This window comes from Python bivittatus, unplaced genomic scaffold, assembly GCF_059951505.1.
Source record: "Python bivittatus isolate LINGU-HERP-01145 unplaced genomic scaffold, Pbiv_v1 ctg000160_np1212, whole genome shotgun sequence".
NCBI classification, from domain to species: Eukaryota; Metazoa; Chordata; class Lepidosauria; order Squamata; family Pythonidae; genus Python; species Python bivittatus.
Genome location: NW_028277076.1, coordinates 1,188,460 through 1,204,358, shown reverse-complemented (window position 1 = coordinate 1,204,358; position 15,899 = coordinate 1,188,460). Strand labels below are relative to the sequence as shown.

General features: G+C 46.5%; 1 protein-coding gene across 7 annotated transcripts in view; it reads left to right on the top strand.

Annotated features, from left to right (window-relative positions):
* Positions 1 to 15,899, top strand: part of DENND1A (DENN domain containing 1A) — a 144,830-nt gene that overhangs the window by 94,622 nt on the left and 34,309 nt on the right. For all 7 annotated transcript variants that reach the window (XM_088146868.1, XM_088146866.1, XM_088146871.1 and 4 more), the window contains exons 12-13: positions 551 to 652; positions 6,238 to 6,363. In XM_088146868.1, coding sequence (XP_088002994.1) covers positions 551 to 652; positions 6,238 to 6,363 — 228 coding nt within the window. The remainder of the gene's footprint in view (positions 1 to 550; positions 653 to 6,237; positions 6,364 to 15,899) is intronic.

Sequence of the window (15,899 nt, the reverse complement as noted above, 5' to 3'; positions counted from 1 at the left end):
AATGGCATAGAATTTGACAACTCAGATTACATGCTGGGTCTTCTCTGCTGGGAACACTTCTCTGAACTTTTTGATAACAATTTAAGAGCCAAGATTATTATTTTAGTCTGTTAAATTTAACCTGTTGATTATTCACAAGTAAGGACCCATTTTAAGCCTACCCTAATAGCACTTGAGGTCCTAATTCTAGGTGCAACATTGAGTGTTAAACTTCTGTGGCAGATTGAGAAGTCGTCATGAATTTGCCATCCAGCAAGGAGAGAGAACAAAGCCCTTTTGAGGACATATCTAGCCTAACATGACTAGAAGAAAGGGAAACCACTTGGTTGCTTGTTCAGAATCTTAAAAAATGTATCTAACTGAACATTAAGCTGATAATCCCCAGGTCAGGTGGTTTGAAGGATTCTTCATATATTTGGGGTGAGAAAGTACAATGAGGTGAGGAAAGTTTGAGGCAATCCAATCCTGGCAACAACTGGACAACATGTATGGGAAGTCTGTGTTTTGGGGATAAGCAGTAATTTTTTGCTCCTCCCCATATCATTTTCAGAAAGTTAGAAATATTTCTCTGGAAGATGTGGTCATCCTTAATGTGGACACTAACACACTGGAAACACCTTTTGATGATCTGCAGAGCCTTCCAAATGATGTGGTGAGTATAATTAGATTTCTTCTTGCTTCTTTTTCTCTTATACTCAAAGGATTTTCCACTGGTCATCCTAAAAAATCATCCAGAAGGGAAAGGGTCTGCTCAGAGTCTTGGGCATAGAGGGATTTGAGATAGTCTTTTTGAGGAAGCACCTTAAGATTTGATGCTTCTAGAACTGAGGCTTGAAAAGATTCAGTCCTGGCTAGAGTTAAGGTTGGGGTGAGTTATGGAACTCAGAATGCTCTGAATTGATCCATCTTCTAGATCCTGCATTTCAACCCATAAGCAACTAGTTGTTGCTTGAGAGTTTTGTCCAATGTTATCCTCCAAACGTCAGTGGAATAAGCCAAGATAGTGACTTTCCTCCAGAGCAACCAAATGATGTTTGAGGATGAACAAGGATCTGAAAACCTTACTTGTGGTCACTGCTGTGTGCTGGGTATGTCTGCAATACCTGCAGAGCAACCATAGGTGCTTCAGGAGACACCAGGGTTGACACCAAGATGGCTCCTTGGCCTTTTGGTTCATGAACCTCTTTCTTATTTCTCCGGTTCAGGCTTCTGATTCTCTTCAGCCTTGAACAATGAACACTCTTGTAAAGTTCATAGAACCTGTAAGGGTAGCATTTGTCAATTATCAAGTATAAAATTTGAATGTATGGGTTCTCCTGAAAGGAGCCATTGTGCCTACGTCAGAAGAGGCATTGCCAAACAGAGAAGCCTTTGGAATATTACACACTTTAAGAGACTTTCCTCCATTCATTATTTCCTTTCATAACAAAAGAGAGTGACAGGTCTGCTTAAAAGCAACGCTCTTTCTCCTCTTCCTTCAACATAATAGCAGTACAGTAGTAAACAACAACAGTTCTAATACTACTACTAATAATCTGTTTAAAAGTATGATTGGAGCATCGTAGGTGAGTCTGCCAGCAGTCAATCAGCAAGTTTTCCTGCAACAAAAATCTGTATGATGTAGTTTTCCTCTCCCCCCACCCCAGCTATTACTTCCAGTAATTAATGTCTTCCAACACAGATCTTATCCTCAGGTATCTGGATCACAAAACTCTTTCCTCTGCTCCCCATTATGGCTTTGACCACCGGAGAGCATTCTGTGCTTTTTGCTATGACAAGTTTCTGTCGAGTCCTTTCATGCTTCGTGCGTTTGGAGCTCTGCATGGATCACGTCGTTCCTGGCTGCAGGACGATGTTGAAAGCCAATCTTCCATGTTACGTTCTCCCCTGGGGGAGTTGCGGGGAGAAGAGCAGCAGCAGGAAAACAAAATCTTCATTGCAGTCAATGACCAGCACGTAATAAAACTGAGTAATATAGAACAGGTTACACCTACATGGGTAATTGCAAATCCTAACATTAACTGGATGCGTCAATCTGCTGGCTGCCCATTTGGCGTAGGACCGCAAAATTTAGCTACACATTGAGTAACAGGGTTGCGTGCCTCTGAAAATAAAAACTGGAAATAGAACCGGTCAGAATGACTGGGAAATTTATTTAAATGGGGGGTTGTTTATGCTAACATTTGGGGAACAGCAGTGTTTGGTGAACCTATGCCCACCCTTAAGGTCCATGGAAATGTATGCCTAGCAAAAACTGCCATCGGAGCAAATCTCTCTTAAGACTAAATTTGCAGTCTACTAATAGAAACGTCGAATACTTCCTTAATTTCTAGCATGTACAAGATGCACTTGGCAGGGCTCACACCCCGTGCCTGTGAACATCCATGAGTTGGGGTTGTAAAAGTGACTTCCCAGGATCTGATGAGACAAGGGCTTGTCCTGGGCTCCTGAACCCTTGACAGTTAAATTATTTTCACCCCTCCTTTCAGAAATAGCATGTGAACGCTAGCTAGCAAAAATTAAAGCCGGCAAGTACTGCAGAGATGTCAGTAAAATAGAACAAATCAGCAGGTTTTTAAAAAAACAAAACAAAAAACCAAGACCCACCCAGAGTTTTTAGCAATCAAAGAGCAAACACCAAGGGTGAAATTAAAATGGCACCCATTAAGAGCTCGGGAGAATAAAACAGTGGCCCGCTTCTTCAAGTTAATAAAGTAGACTTTGCCAGACTTGGTGGAGTTAGGACTGTCCCTTCAAATCTCCTCTTCTACTTTGGAGGGAATCCCACAGTTGGGGTGTCTCTAGAAAAAAGTCCCCATCCTTCTTGGCAGCCCAACAGCTTTTTATCTGCATGGGAAATCTTCTTGGCTGTTTCTTCCATGCATTGATAAAGGCTTGTACTAATTCTCAAGGGGAATCCAGCTTGAGTGGACAGCGTCTGTCACTCCGAACCTACCGCGGTTGCCCTTTTTGGAGAAGATTATGACAAGAGGTTCACCAAGGCAGAGCTTTATTGGTAGAACTATGTCAAAGCCACCAGCCCCTTCAAGACAGCATTATTTCAGCACATCCCAATGTTCGGCGATCACGTCTTGCGAAAAAGCTAATTGGCTTGTGATGGTTTCATTCTGCCTTGTGAAGCATCGCTTCTCTTCTCGCTGATTTGCGTGTTCTTCGGAGGAGGAAACCGTAAAAGATAGTTACTTTGGCCCATCCCTCGTGGCCTTTAAATTGGTTGAGTGGGGCACCTGAGCATGAAGTTTGTAATTTTTATTCGGGTGGTGTTCGGCCACCTTTTTAAAAAGTTGCTTGCCTTGAAGGAGACTCCCCCCCCCCTTTTTCTGATGCCGTGTTTTGCAAATTATGTGTTTTTCCCTTGCTTTTATTCATGTTGACAACTCAAAAGCCATGGATCTAATTAAAAGAATTTCCTCTCGCACCTTTACTGAACCATTTCATTATGCTGCACTGCACAGATTGCATTTCGAAACATGGTGATAGTTTAAATCCGACCTTTATCCTGAGCTGCCAAGAGTATAAAAATGTTCTTTAAAAACACTCCCAGGATTGGCTGTGTGTTTCTGTGACTGCTCTGGGAAGACGCTGTCCTTCCCAGGGAGGCTTTCGTCCGAGTTGGGGGTGGGGGGCGTGGGGGACCCTGCCATCTTCCAGGCAAAGCCGCTGATCGTGTTCATTGGTGGGCAGCTTTTCCCAAGAGTGTAGAACCAGGGTGCTTTTGACACTTGCTCTATTCTCAGGATAAAAAGCTTAATTTCAGCCCAGAAGCTCATTTCAGGCCTCTTCCGTGTCAAACAGCGGCAAGGGACCATGGAGCAGATCATGCTCTTGTCCGTTGCAAAGCCATGACGTCCAAGGCACCACCGTGCACATGTAGGATGGTCCAAACGGTCTTTATCCTTATCTTGGTCTGTGGGGGGCTTTCCAAGTGATCCTTGCAGTGCACCCCGATACGAGAGGGAAGCAATTGGCAAAAAGTTGCTTTGCTGAGGATATGGTGTCCCACTCATACCTGATGGAGGCGTCCTCGTAGAAACAAAGAATATCTTAAGGTCCTTTGGATGGGAATGTCCGAGGTAGAAGAGGAAAGAAAAGTAAGATTTAGGGGGAAATCCTGCTTCTGCCCAAGAGAGAAGTTTTTAAAGTCCAGGACCAGCAGTAATTCCCTCCCTTTAAAAAAAAACCAAAAAACCCTCTTCTTGCACAGCCAGAGAAAGTTATCCCAAATCCTTCATCTGTCTGTGCAATCTCCTCGTCTCTCTTGGCATTCTGTTCATCTGTAAAACCACTTTAATTTTAATAACCTGGGTGCTAAGACTTGGGTGTTTTCTCTGCGAGACTGTTACAGTTTCTTCCCTGGCCTTATTATGTCTCCTGCATCTTTCTGTCCTCGATCTTTACCTCCTGAGCTGGAAATAACTTGCAGATAAAAGGAAATAGGAAGGGATGTTCCCCAAAATAGGCAGGTTTCCCACCTGTGAGGAAGAGATAGCAACATTTGGGGAGATACTCAAAAATATATTACGGAGTTAAGTCTCAGATTTCTTGAGATGTCATTCCATGCCTCCTTTTTTCCTTAAACCATAACTTGGTTGGTTGGTTTTTTTAATGGGATTTTTTTCTGGCCTTGCTTCTTGGGTCTTTTCGTTTATTCCTTTAGTGCTGGGGGAGTCGTCTGCTTCCGGTGGTCGTAGCATTTTCCCCTGCCTTCCTCATTCTGGGAACTTGCACTGAAGCTGAAAAACTTTATGGCGGTCGTTAACCAGCACAATGGGAACTTGTGCAGCTCAAGCATGTTGCATTAGAGTGCGTGCACGGTGCATTTCACGGAAAAGAAGGATGAGACCCCATAAAAGAGAAGAGAAATGGTGTTTAGCTACCATGTCTAGGTGTATGAAGGTGGAATAGAAAAGATATTGTGATATACTAGTCTTAGACTGCAGGATATGGCAATATCTAGACCAGCGTTCCTCAACCTTGGCAACTTTAAGATGTCTGGACTTCAACTCCCAGAATTCCCTGCCTGGGGAATTCTGGGAGTTGAAGTCCAGACATCTTAAAGTTGCCAAGGTTGAGGAACGCTGGTCGAGAAGACCTGAGGCACACCCTTAGAACCTGGATCCTTGTGTTCATTTTTGAGAATTTGCCCAAGTAGGATAACGTGTGAGCTGAGATTTGCTCAGTTCCTGTCACGGAGTGTTCTTTTGCGTAGATGATGATAAGGCCGTCAGAGCCGTGTCCACCTGAAGCGCAGCTCTGTGAATCAGAGGCAATTAAACACCTCCAGGATGAAAGGGAAGGAGCAGTGAAGGTCAGGTGGGACATAATCTGACGCACAGATGCCAAGAGCTTCTGAGAAGCCTTGAGGATGCGGAGGAATGAGGGGTGGCACCTGTTGACAGGTGGGCGCTGTTGGCCTCTGGGGTGTGGCAAGTTAACCCGTCTGCTCTAATGAGGCAAGAGGAGGAATAGCGTTGGAAAAGTGTCCTGTGAAGTCATTACTAAACTCCATCCTGCTTTGCTTGCTGCTGCTGTAAAGGAAAGGGTTCATTGGGGGCACGTTTCCCTTTTGGGAAGACAGAGACGTGGAGGCTCTGTCAAGCTGTATCTGCTCCAGCTTCCATGCAGTTGGTGTGGGGCCATTTCCACGCCTCGGCTTTGGCCCTGCTGCGAAGGTCAGTGAAGAGAGAATTGCCAAAACGCTTTCTGGTCTGCCACGGGCCATTTGCTTTCTTAAAAGTAATCCTTTCTTTGCCCCAAACGTGGTTTTCCTTCCTTCCCGGGGAGTTGGCATATCTAGAAGAAAACGTGAAATAGACAAAATGTAAAAAGAACTGGAAGGAGTTAAATATATGGAAGGGTAAACCCAAAGCTGTTCTTCCTTGTCTGCCTTAAAAGTGCAGTCCGAAGTGTGTTGCTCATTGGTGGATCCCAGGCAGTTCAGCAGGACCTGCTCCTGAGTAAACATGTTTAGAGTTGAAAGCCAATACCGTATGCATCTCTCCTGATCCAGCCTGTACCAGCGTTCCTCATCCCGATGGCCTACAGATGTGATAGGATTTGAGCTTCGAGAATTCCCAACTAGGGCAAAATGGTGTGGCCCTCTTCCCTGTTCTTCCCCTCAATCCTTGCAACAAAACCCCATAACCCATGCTCCAGGGCACGATGTCCTTTGAGGACCTTCCAGATGGAAACTTCTCCCTCTTGTTCATCTCCCAGATCTCTGCGCTGAAGAACAGGTTGAAGAAGGTCTCCATGACCACAGGAGATGGTGTTGCACGAGCGTTCTTGAAAGCCCAAGCCGCCTTTTTCGGGAGCTACCGAAATGCCCTGAAGATTGAGCCTGTAAGTATCGGGCGTTTGCTGAAATGCCGTGGCGTTCTTTTCTGCCGTCGGCCTTGTAATGTGCGCGTTCAGCTGCTTGGGGTCGCTGTGGTGACATTGGCACGGCCTCAAGTGCACATGTGTGCAGACAAAGAAATGCAACTGTGTATGTTAACATAGCACCCATGTTTGGCCCCACTGGGGGGTGGGCGAGGCACGGGGGGGGAGAACGCAATGCAATGGGCAGTGATAGATCTCCCAAAGAACCTCTCGAGGGGGGGAGAGATGGGGAAGGCCACGCTTCCCAGGCTGGGCTTAATGAACGTTAACAAGTGGCCCCAGCCAGCAGCATGTGCACAAGAGAGCAGAGAATCACTTTGGCTGAGGGTAGTGTCTGAAGGCTCCCCCACACCCCCCCGTGCAGTTGGAGGACCAAGAAGTCAACCTGACTGTCTCAGGAGGTCTGTCCCTTCGCCTGTGTCTAAGGGAACAGACCGAGAACCGGGGTCCGCCTGTGACCCTGCGTTGGCACCCAGCGCATCATTTGCACGCTTTGGAAACCAAAGAGGGCGAAGCCACTGCCTGGCCCTCTCCGGGGAGGGTACGTGGCTCTCGCCGCCTCTTAATTGCTAGAATAAAATGCTGTTGAATCAGCAGGATGTGGGGGGGTTAGTTTTTTTCCAGGATACCGCAGGATAGATCTCTTGACACTGAGGAGAAGAGCAGGTGTGTGTGTGTGCGTGCGCGGATGTGTGTGTGTTTCTATACGGCTCATTAAAAATAAAACGTCAGGTGTGAGCATCGTCCTTTTCAAATCCCTGCTGTAGCTTGGATTCCCAGTCATGTAAATAAGGACTCCGGGCACCAGCCAGCTGCCCGTGTCTTCGGCAGTCTGGTCCGGGGCAGGCAGAAACCAACCTCTTTCTCTTCTGCAGGCCCTCCTGCTGGTGACTTGGCACCCTGTGGGACGAGGGTGCCCCTCAGGGTGCCCATGGGGCCTGCAGGTTGGGTGACCCGTCACTGTGGGGGGTTTTTTTCCCCTTCTTGATGCGACTCCGGTTCCGTGGCTGGGGTTCGATTGCCCTTGGGTGCCGTGGCACCACTCTTGGGTCACGCCGTGGTTTGCTGTTCTTATTTGTTCTTTCGGTTCTCCTGGCTTTGAATCCTCTGCGGGCCACCCAGCGTCGCCGTTGCAAGATGGCCGCGATATCAGTTGACTTAATAAATAAAATAAGAAGTCGTCGAAGGGGGTGGCGGGCGCAGAGGCTGAATGGCTGACCTGAAGTGAAAGACAGACGGTTGCCTTCCATTTGCCTTGCAGCTGGCAAGAGGACCTTGTGTGGTGTTTCGGTTGTGGGGTGGGGAAGGGTGGGGAAGGGTGGGGAAGGGTGGGACCCCCCTTCAAATCTCCTGGACGTTGAAGGAGGAAAGTTGCTCAGGAGTCCACATGGTTGCGATGAATGAATGGGCCTTGAGACGGGGAGGGCAGTGCTTGTGCAAGAGAATTGGGCCCTGTGCGTACATCTGCTCAACTTTCAGAGTTTTTTTCCGGGGGAGAGGTAAAGCCCGTCTCCCCACCCGCCCAGCTGGCCTTTGGCTCCTGCTTTCCCAAACTCGGGCAGGATCCACCCTTCATACCTCGTGGCTGCAGGCGAGTGAACGCAAAAGGGCCACTCGGTAAATACAACTTTGTGCATTTTGTAGCGTTCTTCCTTCCTTTTTTTCCCTGTGAAATGCTAAAGGTTAAAAAGATCTTTCAAGCATTCTTCCTCACAAACAGTCATTTTAATTGCTTAATATTGTGGCATTTTAAATATTTATAGCCATATCACATGCTGGCGGTGGAAGAAAGAGGCAGCGGGCAACGCGAAACTTTTCCCCTGTCGAGGAAGTGCCCGTTGTACTTGCCTCGAGTGCCACCTCGTGGCCAGAAGCGCCCCCGGCTCGGGGGTTTCAGCAAAGGCGGGGGTCTTCCTCGCGTTCGGACCCAGGCAGCTGTTTTGGAAACGAGCAGGACTCTGCGGTTTTGGAGCCATGGCATTGTGGAGTCCTTGGGGTCCTCTGAGCCGGGTCAATTTCCCTTCCCTTCCCTTCCCTTCCCTTCCCTTCCCTTCCCTTCCCTTCCCTTCCCTTCCCTTCCCTTCCCTTCCCTTCCCTTCCCTTCCCGCAGTACAGTGGACCAACCCAGACAGAAGTTTGGCTAATTCAGACGAAGGGATAAGATATCATCCTGGCTTATCCAGAAACCCTGATCCCTCCCCACCTGCTGTATTTAAGTTTCAGCTGTCTTTATACACCACAAGAATACGTTTTCTCCCGGGATGCAGGGTTTTGCTGAGTTCTTTCTGTTGCCGTCCCTGGAAACGCTCTCCAGCAAGGGTTGACGAAGCCTCTGGAGACTCGCTGTCCAGCGTTGCCAACGGTCTTTTCCCGTTTGGGGATAGGTGCGATCTCGCTGCCCCGGTCCATAATCCTGTAACTGGCAGGCTTGACTACTGCAAGAGGTTGCAGACGTTCAGGGGCTTGGCGGTTGTTTAAAAGCGCAACCGTGTTCAAGCTTTTATCTTACGGGGCTCATTTGACTTTAAAATGACGGTTATAATTCTTTGATCCTAGCAATTTTATACCTCTCTCTCCACAGGATCCCACTTTGGCTGTTAAGTCAGTGAGCTTTAGCATCTGTGCCATTTTTATGGCACGTGTTGGATGTGTTCAGCTCCAAAAATGGCTTCTGTCGGGGTGGCTCCAGTGCTGTGCGATTCTTCCCAACAGGCCTAGAACATGCAGCCTGCCTCGGCCTTCTCATAATGGCAACCAGATTCATTTTCCTTTGCTTTTAGTTTCATTTCTGCAACTATTACAGAGGGCAGACGTTGCCAAAAAATCCTAATTCCTTCTCCTTCTCCTCCTTCTTTCTTTTCCTCCTCCTCCTCCTCCTCCTTCCTCTTCTCCTTCTCTTCTTCCTCTCCCTCTCCTTTTTTTTTTTTATCATCCCCACTAATGGCAGCATTCCTTCTTATTATTCCTTAGGGTTATTCTTCCTATTTCATTTTAAGAAGGTAGAATTAAGGCAGCGTGCTGTTAATGTGTATACGGCTGATTCTGTGACTGTTTTAAGTTCTGGGCTTTCTTTCACTTCAGTTAAAATCTGCTCCCGTTGAAAGAAGGGGGCATCTCGGAGTGGGACAAGGCAGCTGCCCCTTTCTGCTTCTGTACGCATTATGCGCTCTCCCTCCTTTATGACCTTAATTGCTGATTTGCTAGAACCCCATAAGGTTACTGGGTGTTTATATTTAGCTCCCCCACAGCATCGCTTCAAGTGGGTGAATTATCATTCTCCAGGTGCAGTGCCTCTTGTCCGAATCCTTTAGAATCTGCTCAGCGAAAGATTAACCGCGCACAAATAGCCAAGTGGGGGAACAATTCAGCCTTGCTCTCTCCAAGTTGGGCGGGTGCTCCTTTTCAGACTCCTGCGACTTGCCTCTGCCCAGTGTGGGTCATGAGCAACAGAGAAAAAAGTGGGCATGAAAAAGTAATTTATGCACTGGCTTGTAAGGGGGCGGAAGGGGCGAGGGTTATGGAAGTCTATTTGATGTCTTGGTTTGACCTCCTGTGGATGAGGGAACTCAGCCGCCCTCCATTTTGTACAGTAACGTGTTTCAAATGTTCTGCTTTCTGACCATGGTTAAGGTTGCTTTCGTTGGTAGCCCCAAATCTCTGCTCATCTATCCCTGCTTGTGCTTTCTTGCCCTCCTCAATAGACATGCACCCCTGTCCTCCCCTCTGACTTTTCTGCCTTGGAAGCCTACCTAGGGAGCCCCTGATGGCAGATGAGGGGCGTGTACAGCGCAGAATCCAGACTGAGCATCTCTGAGAGACGGCCATCCAGCCTCTGCCCAAAGGTCTCTGGGTCATTGGTTAAGTGCGCTTCCCACACTTAGGAACAGAAGAGGTCTTAGTCTTCTTCTGTCTAATCACCTTTCATGTCTTTGCTATCGTATCTCACCACGATCTTCTCTCCCTCAAGGCTAGGTTTGCCCAACTCTTCCAACAGATCATGGCTTCTTTAAAGTGGGGCACCCAGAACTGGACATAACATTGGAGATGAGGAGAAATCTCTCTCTGGGCATTGCTAGCCATCCTGTCTCAGCTGATGTCATAAGACCCACTTCTGAGCCCAGAATGCTTCCTATTCTGTTTCTAGGCGGACCTTTAAATTTTTTGCTTGGGAATTGGGCACCCAGACCTGTGGGTTGCCAACAGAAGGAGGACGCCATGTCTTTACTGATGCTAACCAAGCCTTTCTATCTCTCCTGCCCCTAAGAATTGGCATTCTCCTGTGTTCTTCAAAACCAGTGAGGTCTATGACTTGATGAAGCAATGAACAAACTTGCCTTGCTTTAGAGCTCATTTTCATGTTAAACCAAGCAAGATATGATATTCCTGCTCAATCATAGTTTATATTTCTCAGCTTTTGAAATTTAGTTGAATCCTGAAGGTTGTTTATCTGCAATGCAGTAGATGGCTTTCTGTGACCTCAGACAAGGGACGCAGGTCTGCTTAGCATCCCTTATTTCAAGTGATTTCCTCTAAGCCATTTAGCGAATTGATGGGAGAGGCAAAATTTAAACCAGTAAGTGGCTCTGGAGGTGGGAGGGAAGGCGAGATTTTATTCTTTTGAACATGTTCCTTCAGCTCTGGAGGGCTCTTGACAAACCGAGGCGTGGAACTGGTCAGATGTGACCCTGAATGAACGGGGGCACCCAAGGGGGGAGATGACTCTCTCTCAACAGGCCCATGAAACACGATGCACAACTCCTTTCCCACAACTTCAGATCCAGATATGTTGGGACTGTGCTGGGTGTGCCATAATTGTCATCCAGAGGTTGTGAGAGGCTACCTAATGATAGGGGACATTCAACGGGTGAGGGTTAGTGAAGGACTGGTGTGGGCGGGAAGACTCCCCCATAGCCAGATTGTCTGAATCGTGCTCCTTAAAGGAGCTGCGTTAATCTAGTAGAAAAGGTGGGAGGAGAAACGCTAATTGAATTGCTTTCTCTTCCGCAACGAACTGGCAGAGTTTTGCCCGGACTGAAATACGCATTTTGTAAATTGGAACTTCGCTTGCTACTTAAATAAGCTCCTGTCGGTTCAGCCTGGGGATTTATGCAGAGAGCAAGTGGAAAGCCGCTTCAAATTCCAGTGGGTGCAGGAATTCCTTAAGTCACTGAAGGTGCATTATGGAGTAAATGCTTTTATGATAATTGGATGCTCCATTTCTGTCTTCACTCCATATTATTATCGCTGTTGTTGTTGTTGTTGTTGTTATTATTATTATTTGCAAGACAATTAGCACATCACGGAGGCCCCACTTGGTCTCTGACACTTCCGTGATGTTTAGATGTTGTTTGTTTCTCTGCTTTGAACTTTGTTATCAGCAGCGCAGACAGTAAGCATATTTTGTATTAAAAAGGTACAGTTAGCGTGGTTTGTTTGGGGGAAAAATGTGCATATGGAAGGGAGTTTGCCCTTCCCTGATTGCTCAGAGCGAGAATTCTCCGCGAGAAGAGTTGGTGTGTGGATTTTAGAATCGGAATCCAGTAAAATGAAGCTCCTGGAAGGGAAAAGGATGCCAAGAAAGTTTTGAAAAGGAAGTCTCGTACTCCAAGATGTCAAGTCTAAAAAATCCGTGCATAAATCATGGATGCAACTGTGGTGGGTTTGTCTCCTGCAAACAACATAAGGAACATAAGCTGACACACACAGCATCCTTTAAGCTTCCTTGTAAATTGGTACATCATTTTGGCATTGTTGCTACTGAGATAGGGAGGAGAAGAAACCAGGGGTACCCAAGATTGCTCCACTCTTTACACTGTAAGCATGTGTAATGTGGACAAAAAGACACCTCTCTCTATGTGTGTGGCTGTGCCCTGGTGAGTCCAGCTTCATTCTTCAGCCCTTCTATAAAGTGGGGGGTTATAAATTCCCTTCCCCGAACTGCCTCTCTTCGTACATCGGTGGATGTGACCTCCACTTGTGATTCCTTAGCCCAAATCCATCATTCTTTCTGCTGAAACAGTGGCTGGCAAATCCTTAATCCTTTTGGTTTCATGAATCCCACATTTCAGCTCAGAAAGCAATGTGGTTTCAGGTGTAAGCTTCAGCTGTATGAAGCAGAGGGCCAAAAAAGACTCCATTTAAAAAAACAGAACAAAACTCTTCTGGTAGGCCAGCTCATCTTATTGTCTTTGAGCAAGTTCCAGTTAGGTCATGAGCTCTTACTTCCTTAGTCCATCACGTCTCACCTCCATCATTATTGGGTTAAGCCATTCTGAGTGAAGAAGATCCAGATCTCTGCAGGTGACCCTGGGGGAGGCATTAGATACCATAGGTTTAAAGCCTTTCTGTTGGGCAGTGTTCCCATTCTAGGTTTCTTCACAATAGATGCTTGTTGTCTCTAAATTGTGATCTCCGCAATTTTATTTTTTTCTTTAGAGAGCATGGTGGGGCTCTTCCAGCCTCAACCTTGTTCTTTCTATGACTTCCCTCACTATAAAGATGCAGATAGCCTTCTCTATCTTTATAAGTGATAATTCTGAAATCAGAGTGCCCCTCCTTGAGAAAAGGTTCTGGATCTGCCCTAACGTTTCTGGGCCCTGCTTCTCATCCTTCATCCATTAGTTCTGTACCCAAAATACCACAGAATATAATTCCTCCCTTGGCCAACATTATATGATTCAGTGGTGTGGTCAAATCCTTTAAGGGTCCCTGCTGAAGCAGAGACAGCCAATGTCATGGCTAGGATTTTGAACTTTGGCAAAAGCAGCTCCTTTCATGTGGCTGAGCAACCTTTGCCCAAAGCTGAAGCCCATCTAGGCCATGAATAGCTCTCAAAAAGTCCACTTGAAGTTTTTCAAAAAGAACGAATCCCCATATGCCCTCTGATTTTGCTTGCTCTCCATTCTGCCCCATAATTACTTCTAGCCACATCAGCCATAGGTTGCCTGCCCCCCGACACACACACTTTAGGCTCTGCTGATTGTCCTTCTTTATCCACCCCAGGATTCAGCCAAACCATCCTTGAAATGGGAGGAATGTCCTTGATTTTCAGAAGGACATCTTGTGTGGAATAAGCAATAGCACTACTGTAAGTAGCTGCCTTGAGAGCTGAGAAAGTGTGTGAAACATGGAAGACAGCCACCTCTATGAAAGTCCATTTTGTGTGTTCCTGATGGCCAGCCCAACCCAGCCCACATCTGCATCACATGTATCTCTGGCCCAGCACAGGAAATGAATCTAGAAGCCATTCCTTGTTCTAGCCAAGTAAGGAGGCATCAAATGAGGCTGAGTAAAGAATGCCATCTGGGAGGTATTTAATGTAAGAGAGGCTAAGAATGCCAGTTGGATACCCAGCGTAGTGTCTCATGGAACCAACAGTTCTAATAAACAATGGGTATTCCCCGAGGAATGACATGGGTTCAGATGAAAAACCTCAGATGGTCTTTTTCTAGATGGGGAAGCTATCGAAGAGCTTGCACACTGACAGCCAAGGTGGCATCTCTGATGGCTTAATTCTTCATCTCTTACAAGGTGCCAGAACTCTGTGTAGTTCTTTTTAGAGGATTAACCATAGAAAGAGTTTGGCCATCAGCGGTTCTGGTCTCCATGGAGCTAATGTCCTTCTTCTCTCAATCTGAATTAGATGAATGCAGTGTCGCCTGTATTCTTACATAAGTGTTAACAAGGTTCATCTCCCTGTAGAGCTGTAACTATTTTCGTAGCTTTGTGCAGAGGTGTTAGAAGGAAAGAGGAAGGCTGGAGCTGGCCTTGCGGTCACCAATTACTCTCTTCCTTCCTTGAAAACAAAGGAAAAAGTTGAAATTCGCTTTCTGTTTACCAAGGCTGGTTGCTTTCATGGTCTGAAGTCAATGCAGCTTGATATTCCATGCATAGAGCAGATTGTGTGAATGCTTTGGCTGAACCCTGTGAGTTCCAAATAAATGAAGTTGCGGGATAGAAAGGCTACTGGATAGGCAAAATACATTAATGAGCCCGTTCAGATGGTCTTGACTGATCTGGCAAAGCTAAACAGAGTCGGATGTGGTCAATACTTGGATGGGAGAACTCCCCAAAATTCCAACGGCGTTAGCTAGACTAGAAAACTGAGAAAATATGCCGGAAGAAGGAAGAAGGTAAGCCACTTCTGAATTGTTGCCAAGAATACTAGATGGACCTGTCCATTAAATCAGTCTTGACTTCAAGGAGACTTATCTGGGCCGGTAATCATCATCACCAAGAAGAAGAATAAGTCATGCGTCCCTGAACTCCTGGCCAAATCAACCAACCCCCTTAGTAAACCACCAACGGAAGTTGACCCCCGTTGCAAAGCTGTGTGGACAAAACCAGTTCCGTAAGTTAGGCATCATATCTTGTAACAGTGTTGTCCATTAATGGACCGTAACACAGCCAGAACGTGTTGAAGTACCCCTCTGAACAAGAGCAAACTCAATCAGACTTGATTGGCCTTAAATGCGTACCTTTTGGTGGAAAATAGATGCAGTATGGAAACAAAATTCCTGCCAGTGGGAGCTTGGCACCTAAGACGCGTCTTGGATTGGATGCATAAAACCTTTGCCTCGGTTGCATAAATGTATGTCTTCTCGGGTACACAGCCATACCAGACTGAGGTTTCATTATTGCGGATTGCCTTTCTAATGCTGGATGAGGAACTTCTCAAAATAATGTATTAATTGTTGCCTTTACATCCTGCTTTTTTCCCTGCAAGTTCAAGGGACCGTTCGTAGTAGAACATCTCCTAATTTTATCCCCACAACTGCAGCCCTTGTAAGGTTGATGGGGCTGGAAGTGACTCTTGAAAAGAAACTCCGTAGCTGAATGGGGTCTTCAACCCGCTCCATTTCCAGTGCCATAACCGCTACGCTTCACCACCCTGACGTACTACCAACTAGTCATGAATAATCATGAAAAACGTTTCAACGTATCCTTATTCATATGCTATCAAAGACATGATGACGTGCAATAATGCAGAAATGATAAAACGGGGTGCATGGAGCTGACCTGTAAACATCGTGCAGGAGTACCACAACTGAAATGGAATGAAAGGAATTAAAGTTTAAATAAGTCTTGAACTTTTCTCTCAAAAGCCACAAGAGCTTGGCTGTTTCAAACGCAAAAATAGGATCTGCCAAGTGCAAATGCAGACTGGCAATGAATAGGAAGATGGTGGATCGGCGATGGTGGACCTCCAAAGCGATCCCTTTATTAAAATCTTCTTGGAGCCACAGGGAAACTAGTCACGTAGGTAACATGATGAATCGCCCCCTGCCCTGATTTATTTATTTATTGTATTTGGCCCATGCACATCCCCGGGATCAGCCTTGACCAAAAAGCGCGAAGCCAAGATTTCATGTTCCACTGGAGGGGAGCTGTTTGAAATCCACCTTCCCACCAGGTCCCTCCTCTCAGCAAGCAGCATGTTGATGCCAGATCTCCAAGGCTACATTTCCATATCGAGTGAGAGGCTGGTTCCCCGAGGA